Below are 24691 nucleotides of genomic sequence, written 5' to 3'. Positions count from 1 at the left end.
CGCGCTCATTTCACTGCCGGCCCGCCCGAGGCAAACGGTTGGCTTCCAAATCTGCCGGCGTCCGCGGCCAAGACCGGGCAGGTCCGACGCCCGCCAAGCCGCGAAGTTGAAACGCTCCCAAAGAACCGGGCCGGCCTCATCCTCAAGCTAGAGGACGCGCTAGGGCTTGCCGGCCTGGCCCACGACCCAGGAGCCCAGCGCCCCGCTGGGGCCCGTCCGCTCCTCTCCTTGGAGTGCTCCAGCCTCCACCCTCCCTCCCGGAGGACGAGTCCGTGGTCCGCGGGCCCAGGGAGGCCTAAGAGGGCCCCCAAACTCCGGGCTCTCAGGAGGCTGCAGCATCGAGGGCAGAGTCCTGGCACCTTTTAGAGGCTGGGGCCAAGGGTAGGGCGGGCTCCCGGGAGCAGGTCGCAGACCCTTTGTCGGGAAGGGCAGTCGCGGGCCGTGCGCCCAGGTCGCCAGAAGAGTGCGGAACAGGGCCGGAGACCTAGGGGTTTGGGAAGCAGGTGTCCCCAGGAGGGCGGGCGCCCGCATTTCCGTAAACAAAGAAACGGGGCAGCTCATCTCAGGAGAGGGGGTGGCTGTTAAGAGAATCGCCGACAATTTCCTTCATAAAAATGCGATCTGAGAGCATTTGATTTCCACTTTCACTCCCCCCATCCCCCGCCCCAACACACGCACCGTCTCTAAAGACACTCAAATTGCAGCCATATGGGGCTAAAGTAATAGGAAGCAGTTACCTTATTTACTGCAGAGGCGGCGCACGCCAACCTGGCAGCCGCAGCCTGAGCAGCGGACCGCCGAGCAATGGGATTAAGAGTAGCGTGTCTTGTCTTTTACAACTTTGTTTTGTTTGCTCCTGGGAGGTGTAGGTGGGAAAGGCAATTATCTAACTTTGAAACAGGAAAGCGGTTGTATGGAGAAAAGGGAGGTGGCGAGAATTGAGTCGGTTGGGGAAGGGGGTTCGATAAGAAAGGTGGGGAGCAAGGATCCTCTTTCTGTGGGTTCCTAAGACCATGCCACCAGCTGACCTGTCCTCTCGGTCTGGATCTGACCCGGCTGGAATGACTGCAAACCTCCTCCCCCTCCACGCCCACGCATGCTAGCACCCTCTCCTAGCACCCTCTCCCGGAACACAGGGCTTCCTCCCGCGCCCACCCAGCCAGAGCCGGGGAGGTGGGCTCCCATTTCTCAGACCGCCACCTCCCGCTTTGTCTCCAAACTGTCGAGGAGTGAGGTTGCCCGGTGACCTGTTTTCACACCCCCTGCAACGCTGCTCTCTCACGGGCAGTTGGGGGGCAGGGGGTGCGCCAGGCAGGGATGAGACACACTCTGCCCCGTTGGGGATTGCCTTCCTTGGCGGGACTGAGCGCGTCTGCTACTGACAAGAGCCAGGCTCCCTGCCCTCAGATCATTCTATACCTCTTCCTTCCTTCTGAATCGAGTTCCACCTTTGCCACAAGCTTTGCAGGATTCCCCGACGTTTGCAAACTCAGACTTTTCGCAAGCGATAGTTTTGTTTAGAGCAAGCATTTCCGAAATAATCGCCATCAGGCACAAAGACAGGTGGAAAATTGGGTGGGGAAGCTAAGATAATTACCTAAGACCGTATCCAGAGGAGGGGGCCGCACCTGCCAGCATCAGGGGTTTCATTTCTTCAAGTTTCAGAGGTATTTAGGCAAAGAAGGGAGAATGGGGCAGAAAGAGAGGGAGACGGAAGGAAGGAAGGATGGGAGGAAGGAAGGGAGGAAGAAAGGAAAGTGGAAAGAACGCATGGAGGAACGACTAAAGCTGTCTTTTTTGGGGAGAAACTGAAACCATCGCCCTCTGCACGCCTATAGCGCAAACCCCATGGTCAGTAAAGGCATCAAGGGCAAGCACAACTCCGGGAAGCGGGTTCCAGAAACCCTATCTGAAGGAAAATCACCGCTCTTCGCGGGTGCGGGAGAGCTTGCCAGGGGTGGGGGTAGGGCGCGAGGCCAGGCGGGTCAGGTCCCCCCGGCCCACTCTGGGAAGGCCCCCTCCCTCCCACTTCCACAGTGGCCCTGGAGCCAGCTCGAGGGGCTGAGGCGGCCGGTGCGGGGCTGGGGCGCTGTTGTCCTTGGCGGGCAGCGGATTCCAAGAGGAGGCGGGCGGGACAGGCAGAGGGACCCGGGCCCAGGGCGGAGGGTGGGCTTTCTCTGGGCGGGGAAACCAGACACTTATAGGCGGCTGAGGCCGACTTTATTTTTACTGCCCAAACTGTTGGAAAGTATTTAAGCTTAAACAGAAACAGCTGTATCGCTGGCACCGGCCGACGAAACTATTTGTTACCGGGAATGACTTTTTATGATTAAGGACGCGGCCGTCGGCGGCCTCCCACGGGCGGCCCGCGAGGGTCACTGGGAGATCTGAGCATCCTCGACGCGCTGTTCGTTCAGACAGAACGGCCGGAGAGATGGGACTGTTCGACCAGCAGCCACCTTGTGAAGTTTAGGAACAAGGCCAAAACCTGAAACCCGTGTTTCCAGAGGCTGGGGCAGGACTGGGAGGGAAGATGGGCGAAGCGCCCCGCTTGCCCGGCGGGTCGAGGACCTCGCGGCTGCCGCCGCCTGCGCGCGCCTCACTTTGGACAGGAGGCCAGTTTTCCGCTCTGGGCTTCCTGCCCCTCCGTGTCAGACTCCTTGGCTGCTTCTCTCTCTCTTCCTATCGTTCTCTCTCTGCCTCTCTCTTTCCCCTCCCTCTTTCTCCACCCCATCTCTGGCCAAAGGAAACTGCTTGCAGTCAGGCTGATCATCGATGTTTGAACTAAATCGTGGGTTCCAAGGAGTGGGAGTTGTGATTTGGAGCTTGAGCAATAAGAGAACAGGGTGGGAGGGAGCTGGGCCCAGAGTGCGGCTGCTGTCCCCAGCGCCGCCCCCGCCACGGGTCACCGGTAGCCTAGCTGGCGGCAGGGTCGGCGGTGCACGTGCTTGTGTGCGCACGGCAAGGCGGTCGCGGCCGGCCCTTGTCCCTTTCCAGGAGCCCGCCATCTTCGCGCGTGAGACCCTCTCGCTCAGCCCGCACTGGACCCGGCGACGTCCCCCAGCTTCCCGCGCTGGCGTTTCTCGCAGGATGTCCGCCGCTCACGTTGGGAAGAGCGGTGGACAGGAAGTGCGCGGGCCGGGCGCCGGGGTTCGGGGAAAGCCAGACGCACCCCCAGCCGCGCGCCCCATCCCCTGCCGGCTCCGCCCAGATGCCCTTAGCCCACCCAGGCCCCGAGCAGGGGGCGGCGAGGGGAAGGCGAGGTTCGGGGCCGAAGCCTGGCGGGGGCGGGCAGCTTGGGCTAAGGGCAGGGGCAGGTGGCTGCGGGCGTCGGGGACGGTCGGGGGGCAGGAAGAAGCCGCGCGACATCCTCTGTGGGGTCCTGGGGTGCAGCCGGGCTCCGGAGGGAACAGCCCGGCCTCCACCAGGTCTGTGTTCGGCTTCGGAGCCGGGGACGAGCGCTCCAGCCAGCCCGGCTCGCAGGGCCCGGAGGGTGGCCGAGGGCAGGGCCGCGCGACAGGAGCCTGAGACACAGGCACATTGATTTGTTAGCGGGACCCGGCTTGGGGGGGGGGACGTTGCCATGGAGACCGGGGGTCGGGGGTCGGGTGTGCGACTCCGGGGGCGGGGGCCGGGGGAGAAGCCAGCCGACGGGCGCGCCGCAGGCTCTCGGGGTTCGGGCGCGGCCCGCGGCGCCCCAGCACCTGTGCATTGTGCATTGTGCGGCGCGGGCGGCGGGGGGAGGGGACCGCGCGAGTCCTGGGCGGTGGGGGTGGGGCGGCGGGCCGGGGTCTGCCGAGGGGCGGAGCCGGGCTGACATCGCCGCGGGGATCCCAGCGAGAGCTGTGGGGGACGCCGAACGCCGGAGGGACAACTTGGTGGCGGGGGAGGGGGGCCCCGGCGAGGACAGAGGGCGGCCTGCCCCCCTCGCCAGCCCCGCAGACTGACAGCGGCCGGGCCCGCCTTCCCCTGGCGTCACTTCCGGCGGCGCCCCCTCCCACTCTCGCGCTCGGTCTCTAGAGTCGCCTCGGACTCCGCCCCCTGGCGATTGGAACGCGGGTCACGTAGCAACGCGGGGGAGAAAGGCAGAGGGGCGTGGCTCGGAGCTCGTCCAATCAGCGTGCGGGGACGCAGGCCTCCGGCCGCTCGGCTTTAGCAACGTCGTTAGCAACACGTGGGGCGGGAGGAAGCACTGGGCGGAGGGGAGGGGGCCGAGCGGAGGAGCGCGGGAGGGGGGCCGCGGGAGGGAGCGAGAGCGCCGGGAGGGGGAGGAGAACTGACGTCAGCGGGAGAGTATTATGGTCTGTCGTGCGCTGGCTGCTGCTTTTCTGCTCCTGGAAGCGGCCAAGGGGGGAAGCGGCGAGTCAACATGGAGCTTTCAGCGGTGGGGGAGCGGGTGTTCGCGGCCGAAGCCCTCCTGAAGCGGCGCATACGGAAAGTAGGTGCCCCCGGGCCTAGGGCCTCCGTGCGGCCGGGCCCTCCCCTCCCGGCCCGGGTTCCCTCCCCCTGCTGCAGCCCAGCTTCCCTTCCCCCAGGTCCCAGCAGCGGCCGCGGCCGTGGCGGCGGCGGCGGCGGCGGCGGCGGCGGCGGCGGCTCTGAGCCCAGGCGCTTTCCTTAGACTTGCAGCGATGCACGGATTGCATGGGTGGGGGGCGGGGTGGGGAATGAATGCCGGTGCATGCACTTTGTGCAGCATTAGGTGCAGGGGTGATGCAGCGGGCGCGTGCCTTTTGCGGCGGGGTTTCGAGCATTCATCTGGTGCATGCATTTTCGCATGCATTTCTTGTATCCTCGTCATGCGTTTCTCCCCATGCACACACATTATCGCCTTTGCACCCGCAGGGACGCATGGAATACCTCGTGAAATGGAAGGGATGGTCGCAGAAGTAAGTAGGTTATATGCAATTCTCAACCCCAGACTGTTATTCGGGAGGTTTCTTTCTTCCTCTTTTTGCCTTTACATTGAAATACAATACAATGCAATGAGAAAAGTTATACGCACACGCACACCCTCTGCTCTCACCCTGCTCCTGGGACTGATGCCCACTTCTTCCTGATTCCCTTTAGGTACAGCACATGGGAACCAGAGGAAAACATTCTGGATGCTCGCTTGCTCGCAGCCTTTGAGGAAAGGTACAGACCCTTCCAAGTCCCAGCCGCTCACGTAGAAACAAGTAGAGTGGCTTCTTTCCAGCCTGGACTAGAGTCCCACTTGCTTTCTTTACTCACGCACCCTTTCTCCTTTTCTGCTTTCTCCAGGGAAAGAGAGATGGAGCTCTATGGCCCCAAAAAGCGTGGACCCAAGCCCAAAACCTTCCTCCTCAAAGTAGGTTGGCAGTGTCCAATGGTGGAGGACCATGTTATGGAGTGATTTGTGGGAAGGGGGCTCTGAGGGCTGTGAGCCAATGGGGTGTCCACACATGTTGCCTATTTGTAATGTAGGAGGGAGTTCCCTGACAAGATGTCACCAAGTCAGTAGCAGCACCAACTGTGTCTGGGGGGACGGGCTTGGCCACACTAGAATTCCTTTACCCTCCCCCTCCCAAATGGACGTAATAATCAAATGCAAAAAGTGTACTTTTTGCAAATGACTACTTCCAGCCAAATCTTCTACCCCTTCTCTCATCCTTCTACCTCTCAGCTCCAACAACCTCCCCACCCATTCATCCAGCCATCCACCCACCCACCCACCCACCCATCCATGCATCCATGTAGAAATTCCCAGGCATCATAGGGTAAAGATAGGAGGTCAGGGATAGAGGAGGAGTCCTGTGGGGGTGGACAGGGCCCTGCCCCACTCTTGAGACCGTCTTCTCTCCTGCAGGCGCAGGCCAAGGCAAAGGCCAAAACTTACGAGTTTCGAAGTGACTCAGCCAGGGGCATCCGGATCCCCTACCCTGGCCGCTCGCCCCAGGACCTGGCCTCCACTTCCCGGGCCCGGGAGGGCCTTCGAAACATGGGTTTGTCCCCGCCAGCGAGCAGCACCAGCACCAGCAGCACCTGCCGCGCAGAGGCCCCTCGGGACCGGGACCGGGACCGGGACCGGGATAGGGACCGGGAGCGGGATCGAGAAAGGGAGAGGGAGCGGGAACGTGAGAGGGAACGAGAGCGGGGTACCAGCAGAGTGGACGACAAGCCCAGCTCACCGGGGGACAGCTCGAAGAAGCGGGGCCCCAAGCCCCGGAAGGAGCTCCCGGACCCCTCACAGAGGCCCTTAGGCGAACCCAGCGCCGGCCTCGGAGAGTACCTCAAGGGCAGGAAGCTGGACGACACCCCTTCCGGGGCAGGAAAGTTTCCAGCCGGCCACAGTGTGATCCAGCTGGCCCGAAGGCAGGACTCGGACCTGGTGCAGTGTGGTGTGACCAGCCCTAGCTCAGCTGAGGCCACGGGCAAGCTGGCTGTGGACACCTTCCCGGCCAGGGTGATAAAGCACAGGGCTGCCTTCCTGGAGGCCAAAGGCCAGGGTGCCCTAGATCCCAATGGCACCCGGGTCCGACATGGCTCAGGCCCCCCCAGCTCTGTGGGGGGCCTGTACCGGGACATGGGGGCCCAGGGGGGAAGGCCCTCCCTCATCGCCAGGATCCCTGTGGCCAGAATCCTGGGGGACCCGGAGGAAGAGTCCTGGAGCCCCTCCCTGACTAACCTGGAGAAGGTGGTGGTCACGGACGTGACCTCAAACTTTTTGACCGTCACCATTAAGGAAAGTAACACGGACCAAGGCTTTTTTAAAGAGAAAAGATGAATGCTGGGTGGGTGTGTCCAGGAGGAGAGCAGGGGAGAGAGTGAGCGTGAGCTTGGCATAGTGATTTTTATTTCTGGGTGGGATGTGGCCTTTTGGCTGGTCCCGTCCCTGATGTCACCCCCACCCCACCAGCCCCTTTCATCCCTCCTTCCTCCCCCTCAGTTTTTGTTGGAAAGATTATCTCTAGAGTTATATTTTCTATTAGATGTAAATATGTTATTTAAGAAAAATATCTAAATATATATATTTCAACTCTTGAAGTTGTTTTATTTAAAGGAGAGAGACTCTCATTGTGCTTTAGTTGGGGCAGCCCGAATGAGCTGGGGCAGGAGGGGCCCCCTTGCCCCAGGGCTCTAGGGAAGTTGGGGCCTGGGTACAGGTTTCTGAGAGTGTCTGGAGGGGCTTGGCCTGCCCACCTCACCCCTCCTCCCTTCTCCCACAGCCCAATGCCAGACTCCTGGCACCAAGGCCCGGCCCAGATTTGCTCTCTCTTCCCATTGGCCAGGCAGGCCAACAAAAGGTTGGCTCCCCAATCAGAAAAAAGGGGGGGTGGGGTCAGTCTGTTTTCCTTTTTTCTATTTTTTTTTTTTTTTAAGGTAAAGAAGTCTATTAGGGAAAAACGTATTAACTTGAATAAGCTTTTCGTGTGTGATGTTAAAGGTTAAAACGTCCCCAGCAGGCAGGGACAGGAGGTTTCTCCCCAGGACCACACCAGGAAATGCACTTTAGGGAGGGGTGTGTGTGTGGTACACGCAGATCGTGTGTATGTCATGTGGATAAAATCTCCCCGTTCCCTCGTTCCTTTCCTTACTCCGCAGAAAGAAAAGAAATCCAGCGAATCTGTTTACATTCCCGAAATGCCAGGATAAATTGGGAGGATTGCGTGTCAGTGCTGAGAGTTCGAGACAGTTGTTTTACAAGAAAAGTGTTGGGGTGGACTTTTCCTTTTCGCGTCCTCTAGCTTTGCCAGGAGAAGAGACGGTGGCCCCCACCTCCCAGGAAGAGTTGGACAAGCCTCCCTGCCTGGGGAGGGCGGGCCGCCAGCTCTGTGGTGGACACATGGCCAGACAGGCCCACCCTGCGGGACCCACGGAGGGAGGCGCGGCGGCGGGCGCTGGGCGGCGGGCGCTGCTGGGAGCAGTGGCTTCGCACCCAGGGCCTCTCCACGGCCAGGCTTGGAGTGTGGCGGAGGACCACGGCTCGGAGCTCGGAGCTGGGGCGAGACTCACCCCCGCGGCTCCGGCCGGGCACGGGAAGGAGGGGCGAGGCGGGGTTTTCATCCAAGAATGCGCATCGGAACTTTTGCTTTTTCCTTTTTTTTCCCCCGTCCTTCTTAAAAGCAAAAGCTGTAATTTATAGGTCTTTTCGATTCGCAGTGTTCTCTATTTGAACTCGACATTCAAACTCCGCCAAAGGGGGAGGGAGGAGCGGGAGTTGGGAGTGGGGATGGCCGCGGCGGGGAAGGCCGTGCGAGGCGGCGGGGCCTGGGACGCCCCTGCCCGGCGGACTTGACCGCTCTGCGCTCCGAGGGCGCAGAATGCGCGCCCCTCTTTTGACTCAAAAGCACAAATCAGTCCCCTCCACTCCACCCCCGTCTCTTGGAGCACGGATCCCGCAGCCTCCCTGCCCTCCCCGTCCTTAAAGGGCCAGCGAAGATCTAACTTCCCATTGCTTGTTGAGGGAGGGGCGCGGGGGCCCTGCACGCCAGAGGAAGCACAGACTCGGGGGGAGCGAGGCGGGGAGTCGGGGGTGGGGGAGCTTCGCGTGGGGTGGGGGGTGCTGGGAGGGAACCCCAGCCTCGTCCTCCGCACTCCCGGCTTCTCAGCCTCTCCTCCAGACTTTCTTGCCTTTAAAGAGAGAAAAGGAGGGAAACGGTGTACTACATGATTGTGTTTGTTTTTGAATATCAAATTGCGCCTATAAAGAGAAGCCCCTGGAATGGGGATTTTTATCTACTCACATTTGTAAAACTGGTATTTTAGACTTTGTATAAAGAAGCGCCGTTGACCGAGTGTATCTATTTAAATGTCGATGCTATTTTCAGATGAAACTTCACTGAAGGGGCATGTCTGTTACCTAGTGGACGGGACTGGGGGATACGCGTCTTCACCTGGCCGCCGCCTTCCCTTCTCTCCCGCCTGTCCTTTACTCCCACCTCCCTCCCTTCCTGGGGCTGACTTTGCCCCTTCCCTTGGACCTTCTTTCCAGCCAGCTCTGTCCCTACCGCCCCTCCGTCCTGCTGTTTGTCCGTGGCCGTGTGTGTATGTGTCTCCTTCTCTCGCTCTTGCGACGCTGACCTGGGGGGTGGGTGGGCAGGGGCCGGGGGCCACGTGGCTGGGAGTCTGCAACCGCGCAGGATGTGTGCGCTGTTGGGTTTATTTAATTCTAAGATTTGTACAAATCTCCAATCGATCTCCGCCTCAGCTCAAGAGTGAAGCTTCGGTACCTATCTTCTGCGGTCGTGAATGTCTGTATCCAATACCGCTTTTTACGTGTTTAAATATATACTTTGTAAATAGAGACATGTCTTGGTTTTATTCTTCTTTTTCCTTCCCTGAGCAAAGGGAAGAGGCATCCCGGGAGGAGAGGATCCGTCCCTCTTCTCTCAGTACCCATCCCGTCCTCCCGCCCCCATCCTCGCCCCCATCGCGGGGGCACTGTTCCTGCAAAGGCCCTTCCCCAACTGGGGAACCCACCTGGCTGGGATAGAGGTGGGCGTGGGAGGCCGCTGGGGCAGACTCTCCTCAGCCCGTCCGGGGGAATCCGTGGCTCTCCGCACCTACTGGCTGCACTTCTTCGGGCCCCGGGCAGAATCTGGGGATCCCGGGAGGATGCGCCTGAGGTCGGGGGTTCTACTTTCCTCTGGCGGGATCCTCCAGCGCGCCACACCCCCAGGCCGGAGGCGTCTGGTCTCCGAGGCCCCGGGGCCTCGCCGCGTTGGCCAAAGCCTGCCGGTGCCAGCCCCTCGTAGCTGTCGTGAGACCCACTCCCCAGACCCACCCAACCTTGCTAGCGCTCCCCTAAATGCACAGCCTCGCGCCTATTGATTGAGGAATTGAATTCGCGGGTATTGCTAGGCAACTGCCTGCTCGGAGCCGGCGCAGAGCGCTGCTGATGTGATTAGTGAACCTGGAGCCGCCGCGCCGCAGCCTCGCGCACCCCCGCCCCCGAGTCCCCGCAGCCTCTCCGGCCCAGGTCTCCTGGGCGGGCCTAAACCCCAACGCTGGGCAAGGGACGGTGCGGGAGAGCAGAGTGCGGGGTGGGGGGTGGAGAGGGAGATGTTCTTGGCCTTTTCTGGCCGCAGACTTCACAGCAGTGGGGGCGGGGTCTTGAAGCCCGCACAGGAGAGCCACTCTTCGGATCCCCAAAGAGGCCACCGCACTAAACCCATTTCTACTTCCGTAGTGCCCCGCAGACGTCACCCTGCCAGGAAGCCACGATTCAGGCTCACCCCTAACGCCCACCAGGAGGAACATGGACAGGGGTAGCTCACGCATCTCCAGCCCCTTGCTGAGGAGTCAGTGGCCCGGCCCTTGGCGGAGCTTCCCCCTTCCCCAGCTGTGACCGGTGTGGGAGGGCGCGGGAGGACAGGAGCGTCCTGGTGCCCAGGCCCAGGTTAGCGGGTCACAGAGCCTTGAGTGTCCTTCCGACGTGAGGGCCTGCGCTGCCGGCCGAGTAGGGTCGCTGGCCGCCAGGCGTCAAAGATCTCCGCCCGAGACTGCCCCACCGCAACAGGCGGTCTCTGTGCTGGCAGGGGACGTCAAGGGAAGGTGGGTGGGGTGGCCCCGCGATGGTCGCCACTCGGACGGGGCTCCCTCCTGCGTCCAACTCCTGGGCGTGTGGGGCAGTGGAATGGGCTACTGCTTAAGCAGATAGGAGGGCGCCCACCCTGCCCCTTTTTCGGGTTCGCTGGCCATCACCGCCCTCGGCTTTGAGGAGCGCCCTCACGGGTTTCCATTTCCTGGGCAGAGTCCCTGGGAATCCGCCACAACTGCAGAGATCAGGTGTGCGTGGCGGCCTCCAGCCGGACTGGTTACCTTGCGTCCCGAGGACAGGGCTGGCTTGTGTGGCCACCGCGGCGGGGAACCTGGCCTCGCACAAACATTGGTTGGGTTGGAAGGTTCATGCTCTTCCTAGAGTGTCGGATCGGATTCATTTTCCGTCCGTTTGATGCTGGCTTCGCACCAATCCTGATCTAGGCACTGTGCCATGCGCCCGGGCCGCTGGCGCACAGACCTGTCCCGGCCCTCTGGGGCTCCTGTGCTGGTTTCCTCGTCTCCTCTAAAAGCCCTCCAGGCCCAGAGGAGCCTCGGACCCAGCTGAAGTCCGAGACTGGCGTGGCTCGGGGCCCGGCGGGACTCCGTGCTGTCCGTCGTGGAAGGCGGCTGCCCGCAGCCTCAGGTCCTGAACGCGGCGAGAGAGGCTGCGGGCTGGGTCGGGGCTTTCCTCCTGAGACTTCGGAGGCGGAGGTGGCCGGGGTGCAGGTGGTGCGATTGAGTCTCGGGCACCCTGGAGCCGCGGCTGGCTTTTCCCTCGTCCGTCCGAAGGGCCGGCGGCCGACCTTGGTGGGGCGCGCGCGCCCTCTGCAGGTGGCGGCGTCGGCCCGGGTCGCCGGCGCCCACCCCTTACCCCCGGGGGGCCGGTGGCTTTCTGGTTCCGAACCCGAGCTGAGAAAGCCTTACCTCCCCCTACCCAAAGGTACCGCTGGGCGCCCACCGCCACGGGCGCCCCCTCTGCGTCCTCCCTGAGGCCCGGCGCTCGAGCCACGAGGGCGGAGGGGAGGAAGGAGAGGTCCAGCCGCCCGGATGACCGTCCTCCCAGCCCCTCCGCACCCATCGCTCCTGGTGCCCTCGGGCAGGTAGCGTGGGGTCGGGCCCTTGGCAGCCCAGTCTGTTCTTCTCAGGGTCCACTGGATTAGGCGATCACATCAGCGGCGCAGAAACTAACAAAGGCCGAGCGAGCTCGGCCCGGCACCCGTCGGGCCGAATCCCTGTAGAAATGGGCTCTCCCGAAAGCCTGGCTCCACATCCGGGGCCGCGCCTGCTCCTGCTCGGCCAGCTTGCTCCTTCCTGGCGGTCCCAGCCCCTTTCTGCAGCTCTCATAAGCCAGAGGACAGGCCCGCTGGGGTCGCCCCTGCCCACTTTCTCCAAAAGGAAACAGCCAGAGACTTGCGAAGGCAGCAAAAGAGAGCCCACCAGCAGTCTTCTTTCTCTGCAACAGTCGATTTCGAATTCGCAGGACTTCCTGGAGCGGGCTAGTGCTGGGGGTCACATTTCCATTTGCAGGGGGAACCCTTTCCTGAACCAAAGTAGCCTCAGGCCTTGGCCCCAAGTAGCTTTTCACCCAGTGACCCCAACATCTAGGCCCAGCTTTTCTCTTCACTTCAAAGAAGCTCTATTCTCCCTGGAGGCTGGAATTTATGAATAAATTCATGCTGAAGTTGGTGGAAGCCTTAAGGAGCCGGGGAAGGTTCTGTAATAAGCAAATCGCCTCTTTATTCGCGAGCTTTGGGTTAGGAGTTGCAGTAGCTGCTAACTCACAGTGACTCCCCTGGAATTTTATGGCTGCCTCCTTGTAAAGCATTATTAGCACATGTGGTGGCTTCAAGGGGTTGAGTGGCTTTCCAACACAGCATCTCTGGATACTGTGGGCGCGGGGAGAGGGAGTTTTGTTTTAACTTTGCATGTCTCTGGAAGGGAGCAGTCTCAGAATGAGTTGATTATATATTGCAGCATCCCTGACCTCACCTGACAGATGCCGGTAATGCCGCCCCTGCCCCCAACCCCTGCCACTGTGTTTTTTCTATTTTTCCCATTAATTCAGTCTCTCAAACTCAGCACTACTGACGTGCTGGGAAGGATTTCTTTCTGTCATGGAGACTGTTCTGTGCACCTCAGGACGTCTAGCAGCACTCCTGGTATCCACCCACTAGATGCAAGTGGCATCCACCCCACAGCGTGACAAGCAAGATCTCCAGATCTGCAAGTGTTCCCTGGAATGCCAGTTGTTCTCTGTTGTGAGCCACTGGTATATGGACTCTTAAACATCCATCCTTTGCTTGGAAACATATCTTTTTCTGCACCCTCTGCAAGTGGCCTTTCCCAGTCTTTGATTTTTCTGTGCCCCAAGTATTTGGCCTATGTCCAGACGAATTATTTTGCCTCAAGAAAGGAAAAGAGCAGAGTCTACTGTGTTTCCAGGGATCACTCATGATGTACACCAAGCCAAAAGTTTTTTTTTTTAATTTATTGATATACTAAGAGATAACAAAAGGACAAAAATCTTCTGACGCCATTTGCTGTCCTTCCCCTGCAAAATAAATTAACATCAGTCTAAAAGAAGAAAAAACCCTGCAACCTATGCTAGTTTTCCAAAAATGCTAGAAAACCCACAGAATCATGAGATGCACTTGAGTAAAATCTGGTCATGTAGGCACTACCTGTTCCCAACTCACCATTCCCCTTCCCCACACCATCAGGGGCTTTTTGGGGGAAGCATTTCCTTAAACTGGTTGATCCTAATTAAATGTGGGCCCTAGGCTGCTGTCCTGTTTCAACAGAGATCCTTTCCTAGGGCAATAACATATCTACTTTTGTTCTCTTTTAAGAAAGAAAACAGCCATAGTTGAAAGCAATTAGAAGTGGCATACATGAATGATTTTTTTTTAATTAAAAAACACAAATCAAGCCAGTGATTGGCTTTGGTTCAAAGCTTGATCCTCCCCCAAAGTCTCCCCTTAATGAAAGCTCTCGGCCCAGAGCCCTCTCCAGCTAGGTCAGAATTTCGAGTGTAATCAAAACAAGGAACACTCTTTTTTGGTACAAAATATATACATATAAAAATATGCTAACATCTCTAAGGAAGACAGACTGGCCACTGCTTCCTATTCAATACAGGAGCAAACAAAACGCGGTTAACACACCATTTCACACACACACCATTGCCACAGTTCCTGTGGGACCTTCGGGGAAAAAGCAACAATGCATCTTGTCAGAAGTGCCAGATACCTAGCTACACAAACACAAACACACACACACAAATAGCAGCACATAAAAATAGAAAAAGTCTACTTTTATTTATTGGTAAACATAAGACAACCAAGTCTGAGCATCTGGTGCAGTTCCCAGTGACGGCACTTGCCCTGCACACGCTCTTGAAGCACCAGGAAAAACACACAACACAGTAAGAAGGCAAAGTGGCTGGGAGTAAGGTATCTGCAGATTCAAACTTTGGGATTGAAGTAGCTGGTAAACAGAAAGGCACCGAATCAGGGTCTGGAGAGACCCGGCTGCTGGGGAGGAATCTGGCCTGCCCAGGCAGACAGGGACAGACATCCTCATTTCTCCAACAGCTCCTGGAAGCCGAGTCACCCCAAGGGCTTGGAGAGCTGTTAGTCTGGCTTTGGAGCAGTGAAGGTAGCACAGTGCTCAGCAGGAAGGAGTCAAGACTTTGCTGTCGAGCACAGGGAGGCTGGTGCCTGAGGCCCAGCGTGCCAGGATCCACGCCTCCTCCCAGGCTGCGCAGTGAGCTGGAATCTCTCCCTCTCCTGTGGGAGCAGCTCTTCCCCTTACTGTCTGCTTCCAGCTCTGGCCTAGCTATCTGGGACTCTTAGCCCTTCAATTCGCCGAGGTGGGCACCATTCCTGCTGCAGCCAACATGGCCACTGTGGGCTGGCCCCCAGCTGGCATATGGATGGCCCTCAACGAAGCCATGGACATGGGTCCCTCCCCAAAGGCACACTGTTAAAAAGATCAATTTGGCTACACCAAGGCCACCTCTTCCTATTTGGCACGGTGAGGTACTGGGGGGTCTTGCAGTCTGGTAGGCCTGCCCCCCGCAAACCAGAGCCCATTCTCAAAGTCCGGGCTGCTCCATGGAATCAGGAGTGCCTCCCTATAGTCAGGCACTGGAATGTAGCCCCATGCCTGCTGGCGGACTCCATCCAATCAGAGGAACAGAAAGCACCCACCCCACCCTCTTTTATTTTTGGCATCACAAAGACCTAGTGACCAGATTGCCTGCCGCTGCCACCTCTGGGCTGCCCTGCCTTGCTGCCCAAGCTGCTCTCAGAACAGAAATCCTGATACTGGTCAGAAGCCATACAAGGTAGCTCCCAGACATGACCACCTAGAGGCAGCTCACAGTCTTGAGTCAGGGGCCTCAGGGCCGAGGCTGACAGATCCAGCTTCCCGGGGCCCTCTACCAGGCGGGCCCCCTAGACTTTGTCCAGCTTCCCCAATGGCACAGGTCTAGTTTTTCAGCTGGAAAAGAGCCAAGCAGGGAACCCCTAAAGGTGAGGGGGATTGTCAGGGAAAATGATACTCCTCAAGGAATGCCTCATCCACTTGGGCAGGGCCCCACACAGGAGGTAGGGAGTTGTTGGCTGGACCCACGGCCAACACCTGCAGCACAGGCAGAGCCGGCAGACGGGCCCATGGACACCCAAGTGCCAGCACTGCTGTCCAGGTCTCTGGGGCAGTCTGTGGGCCATAATTAGGATGAAGCCAGTCCTTTACTAGCAGAAGGTAGGTCCTGGGAGTGGAGGGAGGGGCTTGCCTGCCAAGGGTCCTGCCCACTGGACTCCGCTGGACCTGAGCACCTCCACTTTGGGTTTTCCTTGGGACACACTGAACTCTGGGCTTTTTAGAAATGGAACATGCTTCAGTGGGCCTGGGGCAGGAGGTGGGTCTGGGTTTGGAAGGGGACTCAGGTCAGTTCTCACTGGGACACGGGCAGGAGAGAGGGTGGCAGCCATAGCCTGCCTCTCCTGCTCCGAGGCACGGAGGCTCTTCAGGTGGAACCCAGCTGTGGGACCACCCCCGCCCCACCCACGCTGGCTTGTGGGCTATGGATGCTGCCCTGAACTGGGGCTAGATGGCCGTGAAGGCAGCCTTTTAGGGCTGCTGGGCTCGCTCTACTCCAGCTGCCTGCCACTGTCCTTTCACATTAAGGCCCCAGCCAGCCCCCACCTGTCAAGGGCAAGCTCCCCACTTCATCACTGCCGGCTCAGGCAATGCCAGCCAGGACCGCCCCTGCCCACCCCATCTCCCAAAAGCTGCGGCCAGATGGAGGGAACACTAGTCCCACTGGCCATGCCTCCCCACAATACTCTCTGCCCACTCCAGGGCTGAAGGCAAGGTGGGCCAGAAGTCCCCTCCTGACACCTCAGCCCCTGCGAGACAGGGACCAAAGCTGTGATTCAGTCACGCAGGCCAGGGAGGAGCAGTTCAAACTCAGCAACAACGCAGCCATGAAGAAGCCCGCTCTGTTCAAGACAGTCACCTGGAGCCACAGGTGCCACCGGGTTTCCTGAGGCAAGAGGGGAGAGCAAAGAGGCCTGCAGAGGTAGGAACAAGGTGGAGACCAACAAGGCAGCGAGGCCCCCTGCCCTATGTCCTGGGACAGAGCGGGGTGCGGGAGAAGTCCCTTCCAAGCCTGCCCATCAAGGAGGCCACCCACTCCTCCTCCCCCGACCCAGACTCTTGAGGGGGGTTGGGCTGGGAGTCACTTAGCCAAGCGACATCATAGGCAGGGAAGGGGAGTAAGACCGCGCAGCTGGTGGCGCCGGGGCTTCAGTAATGCCTCAGGTTGAAGAAGCCCACGCTGGTGGGAGACTCCTTCACTGTGACGGTGATGAGGTTGGCAGTGACGTCGGTGACAAAGACGTGCTCGATGAGGCTGCGGGTGGGCTTCCAGTCCTGGCTGGTCTGAACGGACACTGATGGGTTCTGTCCAGTGCTGGGCGGCGAGGCGGAGTCGGGGTCGGAGTCCGAGCTGCTGCTCTCCTCACCTGCGCTCATCTCTGGCAGTGTGGCCGCCTTGCGGGCTTCTCCGGGGGCTGTGCGGCTCTCCTGCCCACTGGGGGTAGCACTGCCCTTGACACAGTCCCTCTTGCTGGCAGGGGTGGGCGGCGCCACTGCTCTGGAGGCCAGCTTCTCACTTTTGCTTGTGTCGGTGGGCATGGTGGCCCCGCTGGCCCCAATGAGGCCACTCCCAGTGCCCTTCCCAGGGGCTGGGTTGGTGGCCGGGACACCCTTGGTGGCGGTGGCGTGGCGGGCAAGGAGACCCACCCCGGGCATGCCATTCTTGACACTCTGCAAGTCCAAGACCTGGAGGCTCAGCTCCTGGGTGGGTGCTGGCTGGGGGCCTGGGCACCCAGCAGGCACCCTGCTGGCACCATGGGTGTGCGGGGGGCCCCCTGTGTTCCCCACTTTCTGCTCCACAGCCCCACCGCTGGGGGCCTTCGGGATTTTGCTTCCTGGAGGGCTCATTCCCAGCTCCCCTTTCTGCGTCCTCACCTTCAGGTCCAGCCCGAGGCCGCACTTGTTGGTGGCCTGGGCCTTCAGCGCCAACCTGCTGGCGGCCTGGGCCTGGCTCTGGGTCATCCGGTTCATGTAGTGCACGATGGAGCTCTGCCAGCTGATGCCACCCCGGCCGGGGCTACTGGCCATGCCCTTCATTAGGCTGGCCAGGTTCTCTGGGGTGGCCATGGCACTGGGGCTGCCACAGGCCTCCTTGGCGTGGGCCTTCAGAGCTGCCAGGCCTGCAACGGGGGCGCTGAGTGGAGGGGGCAGCTTGCTGGCCGGGGCCCCCAGATCCTTCCGGGCGGTCTTCAGCACCTTGGCCAGGCTCACGGGTCTTCGGGTTGCCTTTTGCTCTGGGGGCAGGGGCTTTCGTCCCCGCTTCTTCCGGATGGGATCCTTCAGCTCGGGTTTGGCCACCAGGATCTGGGCCTTCTTCTGCGGCACTGGGTGGGTCTCGCGGCCCCGGGGACCCCTCTTAGCATCTAAGTCACTGTCATCCTCTTCATCCGAGGAAGAAGAGGATGACGTGGAGGAAGAGGAGGAACTGCTGGACTTGGATTTGGAGGGAGCTTCGGGTTCCTGGAAAGATAAAGGAGAAGTTGGCCGGGCGCGGTGGCTCACGCCTGTAATCCCAGCACTTTGGGAGGCCGAGGCAGGTGGATCACCTGAGGTCAGGAGTTCAAGACCAGCCTGGCCAACACAGTGGAGCCCTGTTTCTACTAAAAATACAAAAATTAGCCGGGTGTTGTGGCGCGCACCTGTAGTCCCAGCTACTGCAGAGGCTGAGGCAGGAGAATTGCTTGAAATCGGGAGGTGGAGGCTGCAGTGAGCCAAGATTGTGCCACTGAACTCCAGCCTGGGCGACAGAGCGAGACTACGTCTCAAAAAAAAAAAAGATAAAGGAGAAGGTGTCACACCTCCACTGCCTGCTCCCAGGGTCCAGAGCGCCATGCTGTCCCCAAGGAACACTGGGCACCTTGCAGCCATCAACTCCTGTGGCTTCCAGACCAGAGAGGCAGTCAGGTAGGAGCAACTTCTCACCGTGCTCACAGTTCCATGAGGCAAAATTAAAGGTAGATAGAGAGAAAAATAGGTGGCTGGTAAAAATGAAGACAGAGTAAGGACGGACAGAGTCCACACCATGACATCCCCATCCACCATCAGCTTTCAAGGGGGATGCAGATTTAGCTCCAGGCTGTAGAGCAGACGTTCAAAGGGAACTGTATCCAGAGCATCACAGTTTTCAGGACTCAAGAGGTTACAAGTCGTATTAAGTAGCATGCACAGCTTTGCAGCCTACACCAAGTGGGCTTCAGTATCCCCATTTCCCAGTCTGAGCCTTCCAGGATACAGGTAAATAAACCACTGTCTTCCTCGCCTTCTGGATGTCACCGCAAATGTTAAATAAGAGTGTCCTTGTGTTTTACAGGCCTCCATGCTGCCTGCTGGGTCAGAATTCTACAGCGTGTGCTTTAGGGAGTCAGATCCAACACCGCCTCCCTACCACCCCGTTCTCCCAACTTCAACAGGAGTGATCTCCTCAAACCTCCTCAAACAAGGCATCAATCACTGCCTTGTGGCCACTCCTCAGTCAGCAGAACTCCTGCAGCCCCCACCATCCTGCTCAAAAGAAAGATTTTCAAGATAATGTAAGGCCAGTGTAGACCAGCCAACAAGATTCTACAGCAGGGAATCCTGTTCATTCAGGAAATCCTCCTGGAAAGGTAGGTGCTGTTAGTGACTGAGCTCGTGGCCACAACATGCGAAGGTCCAGGGACAGTGCCCGGAGGAGAGAATCAAAGCTACACCCGGGACTGAGGCCAGGCCCTCCTCCCCCATCCTGTCCTGCCTCACCTGTCCTCAGGGGAGGGAGGGGCCCTACCACGGACCCCAGGGGCGCATGCATACCTGTGGCGGGGTGAGCCCATCACTGTAGCGAGGAGGGGTGACAGGACAGTCCCGAGAAGGCCAAAGCACATCATCAGTCCACACTGCCTCTGCCCTCCTCCAAGGCCCCTCCTGGCACCCCCTGACTATTCACTCAGCCCTGCCTTTCGTGGCCACCTCGATTTAAGGTGCACCCGCAGGTGGGCCTGGAGTAGCCCCCAAATCTTAGGCTTTTGAGTCACATCCAGCCGGCAATCCTATGAGCACCTACTGTACGCATGCTTCCTGTTCCTTTCCGTCCCCCAAGGACCCCCTGGGAGGGAAGAGTGCTTGTCAGCAGCAGTTTGACCCTGCCACCCAGCAGAGAGGCGTGCAGGACAGGCTGAAGCAGGAAGCCCCTGGGAGGGGTGGGGAGGAACTCTCAGCCGGCTGGGGCCCCTGGCAGCAGAAGCTGAGAGACAGGAAGAAAGGGGGCTCCTGTTTTCCGAGTAGAGGAACAGACTGTTGGCAGAAGTGCCACCCCCTTCCTGAGGGCCCCAAACCCTCCCTCTGCCTGCCCCCTACGCCAAGGGGGTGCTGGGAGGTGGGGTCAGCATACCCAGCGCAGCCACCCACCTTGAGCTTGGAGCGCCGGCTGCAGGAGGACATGGCAGTGAGCTTCCTTGGCCGGCCTCTCGGCCTCTTGCCTCTCTTCCGGTTCTGCACCTCCTTCTCATGTTCCCTGAAGGCACACCACTAGTTAATGGGGGAGAAGCCCTGTGCGTACCCCTTCTACCATGTGGGACTCTATGGCTTCCAGCACCCTATTCCTGTTGGCCTGTAATAGCTTATCCTGTTTGCCGCAAACACATCATCAAATACCCAAGGCAGAGATCAGACCCCATTCTTTGCACTAGGGTCAGTAACCAGCCATCCCATTTCATTTGGCTAAGGACAAGCTGAAGACAGGAAAGCAACGCTGGGAAAACAATGACGCCCCAGTATTCTCTGACTTAAGACAGCTTCCTGCAGGTGCACTGCTGCGTGGAAATTCTAGCATATTCTAACCAGAAGTGGCCTCGGTGGCCACACGGTCCAACCTCCTTACTTTCAATAGGAGAAGGAAGCCCAGGACAAGGAGATGCCACCAATCCCCTGGGCAGCTGCCGGTGCATAAAACCCTCACCCGGGCAAGGAGCACCGTGGGCCCTGTCCTCCAGCCCTCGCAGAGCCTGGCTGCTGGCACATGACTCTCCTTGTTTCCTTTTTAAAAATACCTCTGTTCCTAAACTCTACTCTTGAGGGAGATGACAGAGGTGCCGAGGTCTGAGGCAGGCAGGGCTCAATGCACGCACCACTCGCAGTACCCCCCCCCAGAAGAGCCTCCACACCTCCTGGGTCATGAAGTGCTAGCAGAACCTCCAGCCCCCAGGGAAAGCTTGTATTTCAGGGAAGGGGCCCTGGTAATTATCTGGGCAAACATCATCTCATTGGGGCCTGGAAGGCAACCTCCTCAACACAGTTCTGATTAGTACCAGGCAAAGTTCATACTCCAGTTAAGTGCTGGTCCTTAACCTGAAATCTCCTAAAAGGACAATGAAGTGTTGCATGGATCTCCTCCGCTGAAATATTAACCTGTGCACTGACTGCTGTGATCCTGTGCGTCGCCAAGGGCCATACCCCCACCCCCTCCAATACCAAGCAGGTAACCGCCAGCTCCTAGTGCCCAGAGGGAGCTAACATTTTGGTGGATGGAGAAGGCTGTCCCACCTTCTCTGTTTTCTTTCTTCCACGATGTAATCCAAGCCACCCATGGGTTTTACACTCTTGTTATCTCAGGTGTTTCTGCTCTTGTCTGCTCTAACCAAAACCAGGGGCAAGGGCACAATCTCTCTCAACAGTTAGGACACCGTCTTAGATCCAGAGAAACGCACCAGCCTCTGAAGTGGGCCAAGCCGTTCCCCCACCCCAAGGCTCACAGCACCCAGACAGGAACTAACAGAAGACAATGGGTTGCTGTTACGATTTTCCAAAGGGATTTAAGCAAGCACAGGCTCTTCTTTTTGCTCGCCCCACCAGAAAACTCTATTTCCCCATTGTCATGACCCCTCTGGGAAGACCCAATATGTCCCGCTACAGTGGAAAAAAGGGAATGCACCTTTTGCTACCAGAGAATAAACCTTCCCAATATGTCCCTGGCTGGGAAAGACTCCAGCAACCAATTCTTCTGCCTCTATCCACAGGGCAAGTCCAGCCAGGGGAGCCAGGCGGAGCTGTCAGTGAAACCCCCCACGTCTTGCCATTGCTTGAACAGCACTCCCTGGCCCTTCATGCCAGGTGGGCACATCCACTGCCCTCTCCTCACCACCCCTTGGCCTTGAACATCTCAAGGAGGCCTATCTCTTAACCTAAACTTCCTACCTAAAAATAGAAATGATATCTAGAATTACAGAAACAAGTCTGGCCCAATCCGGCCTCATGGTGCTACTTGGTACTGTATGCTGCAGGCCAGAGCAAAATAAATGTTTCTTTCTTGAGAGAGACATCACAATAGGCACAACTGCGTGCTGTGTGTTCCAGCTCCCTCTCTGAGCCTTCTTGCCTGATGGCACACGCGTGCAGGGCTGGAAGGGCAGACCTGCGTCACTGTGGCAAACCTGCTCTCCTGGTTTTCTGTTAGCGCCATGTGTAAATTACTCAGCAGAAAAGGCCAAGAGAAGCTATAACATCTTTATCTGAAGCAACTGAAAAAGTTGGTTTTTGCAAGTATGGCTGTTGGAAACATCAAAGCAGCACTTACTTGGGGTCTTCTCAGGGATGGATACAGGCTGGCTAGGAGAAGGTGGGAGAGGGGCTGGCTGGGGACTTTTACAGCCAGCCACAGAGATGGCCCTGGACACAATCTTGCTAAGGGACCTCAGACCACAGCCCCAGCTCCAGCCTCCCGGCAGGCGAGCAGCGCCCAGCACGACTCCAACCAGCCACCGTCCCTCCCCCACACCCTCCCCACAGTGCTGTCAGCGTCCTCACTTCTTCTGGAAGGCCAGGAGCAGCCTCGGGTCCAGGATGTTCTCCTCCGGCTCCCAGCTGTTATGTCTGCAAAGCAGAGGACAGGGCAGCATGAGACGCCAGGCTGATGATCGCCGCTTTGCAAGGCAGCCCGAGGGGGCCCGCCCTCACCGCTCCTCAACTTGGGCCGATGGCAGTGGCACCGTAGCACCATGGCACTTCTCAAAGTCCAAACCCAGGTTTTGGAGGCTGGCCACCCCCCCACCAAGCCAGCACTCTAACCTCAGACCCAAAGGGAAACTGCCGCTCCAACCCCCCAATTAAAACAAGGCCACAAGAGGACTCCCACAGTCTCTGCCTGGGAGAAAAACAAACCCCCATAAAACGCAAAGTTGCAGAGAGGGATTCCCCCAAACCCTGGCCCGGAGCCAGAGGAGGAAGGGAAGGCAGGTCCAGCATGCAGGGAGGGGCACAGGCGCCCAGCCCGAGATCCAGAACAATGTGGCGCGCGGGCCGGGGCACCTCGAGGGGTAGCGAAGAAAGAGCGGGGTCCGGGAAGACGCAGAAACGGGGCCGCGGGAGCAGCTGTGCAGAGAGCCCCTTCCGGGGATGCCAAATCCCCTCCCTTCCATTAAAAGAAAGAAAAAAAAAAAGAAACTCTACATCCATCAATAGCAAGCTCAGGTTACAGCGGGGAGAATCTGGCCAAGAGGAGGGGGGCTTGCATCCCGCGCCTCCCTCCCGGCCGGGACGGGGGTTGGGGGGAGCGCGGCGCGGGAGCCGAGGAGGTTCTGGCGCGGGGGGCCGCCCAGCTCTGCACCCGCGGGCGTGTAAACAAAGGGCAACCTCGGGCCGGGCGGCCCCCGCCCCCCTCAGAGCTGGAGGAGCCCGCGGGGACCCCGCGAACTTCCCGCTCTGCCCGCGGGCGCCCCCAGGCCACCGGACGGCGCGGCCGAGGGGCTCCACGTCCCCACCCCCGGGCGAGGGGGCGGGAGGGGGGCGCGGCGTCGCGGGGGACTCACTTGGAGGACCAGCCGCGCCACTTGACCAGGTACTCCAGCTTGCCCTGCGGGGAGAGAAGAGGGGCCGTGAGCCAGACGGGCAGCGGGCGGCGGGCGGGGGGCCCGGCGGGCCGCACGCACCTTGCGGAGCCGCTTGCTCAGGATGCACTCGGCGGCGAAGACCTGCTCGCCCACGCTGCTCAGCTCCTCCATGCTGCCCGGCAGCCAGCCCGACCGCGGCGCCCGCCGCCAGTCACCCGCCCGCACCGCCGCGCGCCCCGCCGGCGGCACACAAAGCACCGCCCCCGCCCGGCGCCGGCCCGCCCCGCGCACGCGCACCGCCGCTCCGCGCCCGCGCCCCGGCCCGCCGCCCGCCCCCGCGCGCTGCCCAAATCCCGTGCGGGCCAATCAGCGAGGGGGGGCGGGCGCGGGGCGGGGCGGGGCGCGCATTGTCCGCGGCGGGCTGGGCCTCGCGCTCCGGCGGGGGGTCCCGCGCGGGGCCCCGGGCTGGGGCGGGGGCGGGGGCGGGGGTGGGGGTGGGTGCGCGGGCGGGCCCCTGGCTGGGGGAGGAGGTGCCTAGGGGCTTCGGGCCTGGGGCGCCCACCGAGTCCCGCGTGATTCCCGGGGCGCGCCCGCCCTTGCTCCCAACTCCGTTTTCCGGGCAAAAAGCCATTGTTCTGGCCCGAAGGGAGGGAAGCGGGACGGGGCGCGGCGGCTGCTTCCTGCCCCCGCCTTCGAGGGGCGCTGCTCCGGGGCACGCGGGGCCCCACCCTTCCCCCGGCTTCTTGAACTGGCTTTTCCTCGGCAGCGGGGGAGTCGCTCTGTTTTGGACGAGAGCAAAACGGGTCGGGGGCTGGGGAAGGAAAGGAAGACGAAGTCCGGGGGAGGGGCCCACAAACCCCAGCAGCCGAGGCTTTTTCCCCCAAAGGCGAGAGAGGAAAATGCTTTAACTTAAACCACCAAGCACTGAGAAAGAAGTAATACGAACTGCCCGGAGTTCTTATTAAACAGCTATGAAAAGTGGATCCAGCCCCCGAGTTTTACGGCACGTGTAGGGAGAAAACCAGCTGCACCTTTTCTGAATTTGTTCCCCGATTTTGATGAAATGGAGGGGGAGGGGGCGGTTTGCAAGGCTGTTCCTAACTTCGGACTAGGTCAGTAGTGGCCCGCCAGGGCTGGGCAGCCGGCGTCCTTCGGATCAATTGTCCGCGGCAGAAAAGGGTCAGGCCATGTTATGAAAGTGGGGGTGACCCCTTGTCCTCCCTGTGATCGTCGTCAGCAGGCTACCCTTTTATTCCGGTGTTAAGATTCGAATTCCATGAAGAATCACCCTTTAAGTTATTTAGATTTTGAATCAGGACAAGTCAAACACGTAATGAAAGAGACCTGAGCCTTAGCTTCATTCGTCTCAATGCAGTCTAACTCCATGAAAATTCACTCTCTGCTTTTCTTGCTTCCTTGAACACAGCTGCAAAATTCTCTTTCTGTTGAGCAGATCCAAAAGTCGTTTCTTGTTGTAGGAGACTGTCTCAATGTAATTGTGATCATCAAAACCATATTTATAAAGGGTTCTGCAGGAGAAATGTGTTTTTTTGTTTTAACAGAAAGGCCTACTGGAGAAAATACTGAACTGTAGGAACCGATCTTTCAATTTATGGCGTGTTCTTCAGTTTCTTTGGTTAGATAGGTTACATTCATTTGATTTCCTGGAGAGTACGTGCAAATTCAGATGTTGTTTGCAAAGAGGGCAGGAGAAAGGGAAATGTCCT

General features: G+C 59.3%; 2 protein-coding genes and 1 long non-coding RNA gene across 7 annotated transcripts; 2 read left to right on the top strand and 1 right to left on the bottom strand.

Moving 5' to 3' along the window:
• The first annotated feature begins 4209 nt into the window (after positions 1-4209).
• CBX8 (chromobox 8) lies at positions 4210-9262 on the top strand. Of its 3 annotated transcripts, XM_523736.9 has the most exons (5): positions 4210-4438; positions 4843-4886; positions 5068-5133; positions 5260-5326; positions 5825-9262. In XM_523736.9, the coding sequence occupies exons 1-5, from the start codon at positions 4370-4372 to the stop codon at positions 6740-6742; spliced, it is 1164 nt and encodes a 387-aa protein (XP_523736.3). In that variant the 5' UTR covers positions 4210-4369; the 3' UTR covers positions 6743-9262. The 3 variants fall into 3 exon arrangements, with proteins under 3 accessions (XP_523736.3, XP_016788549.1, XP_016788550.1); XM_016933061.3 differs by lacking the exon at positions 4843-4886 and having other exon boundaries at positions 4323-4438; XM_016933060.4 differs by lacking the exons at positions 4843-4886; positions 5068-5133; positions 5260-5326 and having other exon boundaries at positions 4283-4438; positions 5825-7002.
• A 4536-nt stretch (positions 9263-13798) lies between these two features.
• Positions 13799-24199, bottom strand: CBX2 (chromobox 2). Of its 3 annotated transcripts, none has more exons than XM_063799992.1 (5): positions 23996-24199; positions 22944-22987; positions 21943-22008; positions 19549-19654; positions 13799-17625 (listed from the first exon to the last, which is right to left on the bottom strand). In XM_063799992.1, the coding sequence occupies exons 4-5, from the start codon at positions 19579-19581 to the stop codon at positions 16315-16317; spliced, it is 1344 nt and encodes a 447-aa protein (XP_063656062.1). In that variant the 5' UTR covers positions 19582-19654; positions 21943-22008; positions 22944-22987; positions 23996-24199; the 3' UTR covers positions 13799-16314. The 3 variants fall into 3 exon arrangements, with proteins under 3 accessions (XP_063656062.1, XP_003315813.1, XP_016788547.1); XM_003315765.4 differs by lacking the exon at positions 23996-24199 and adding an exon at positions 23064-23243; XM_016933058.4 differs by lacking the exons at positions 22944-22987; positions 23996-24199 and adding an exon at positions 22444-22608.
• On the top strand, positions 15999-21472 carry LOC107969334 (uncharacterized). Its single transcript, XR_010153388.1, has 4 exons — positions 15999-16087; positions 17562-18069; positions 18476-18770; positions 21156-21472. It is a non-coding gene; the product is annotated as an uncharacterized LOC107969334 (long non-coding RNA).
• Positions 24200-24691: the final 492 nt, after the last annotated feature.

This window comes from Pan troglodytes, chromosome 19 (genome assembly GCF_028858775.2).
Source record: "Pan troglodytes isolate AG18354 chromosome 19, NHGRI_mPanTro3-v2.0_pri, whole genome shotgun sequence".
NCBI classification, from domain to species: Eukaryota; Metazoa; Chordata; class Mammalia; order Primates; family Hominidae; genus Pan; species Pan troglodytes.
Note: the sequence above shows the minus strand (reverse complement) of the source record. Positions and strands in the feature narration are given on the sequence as shown.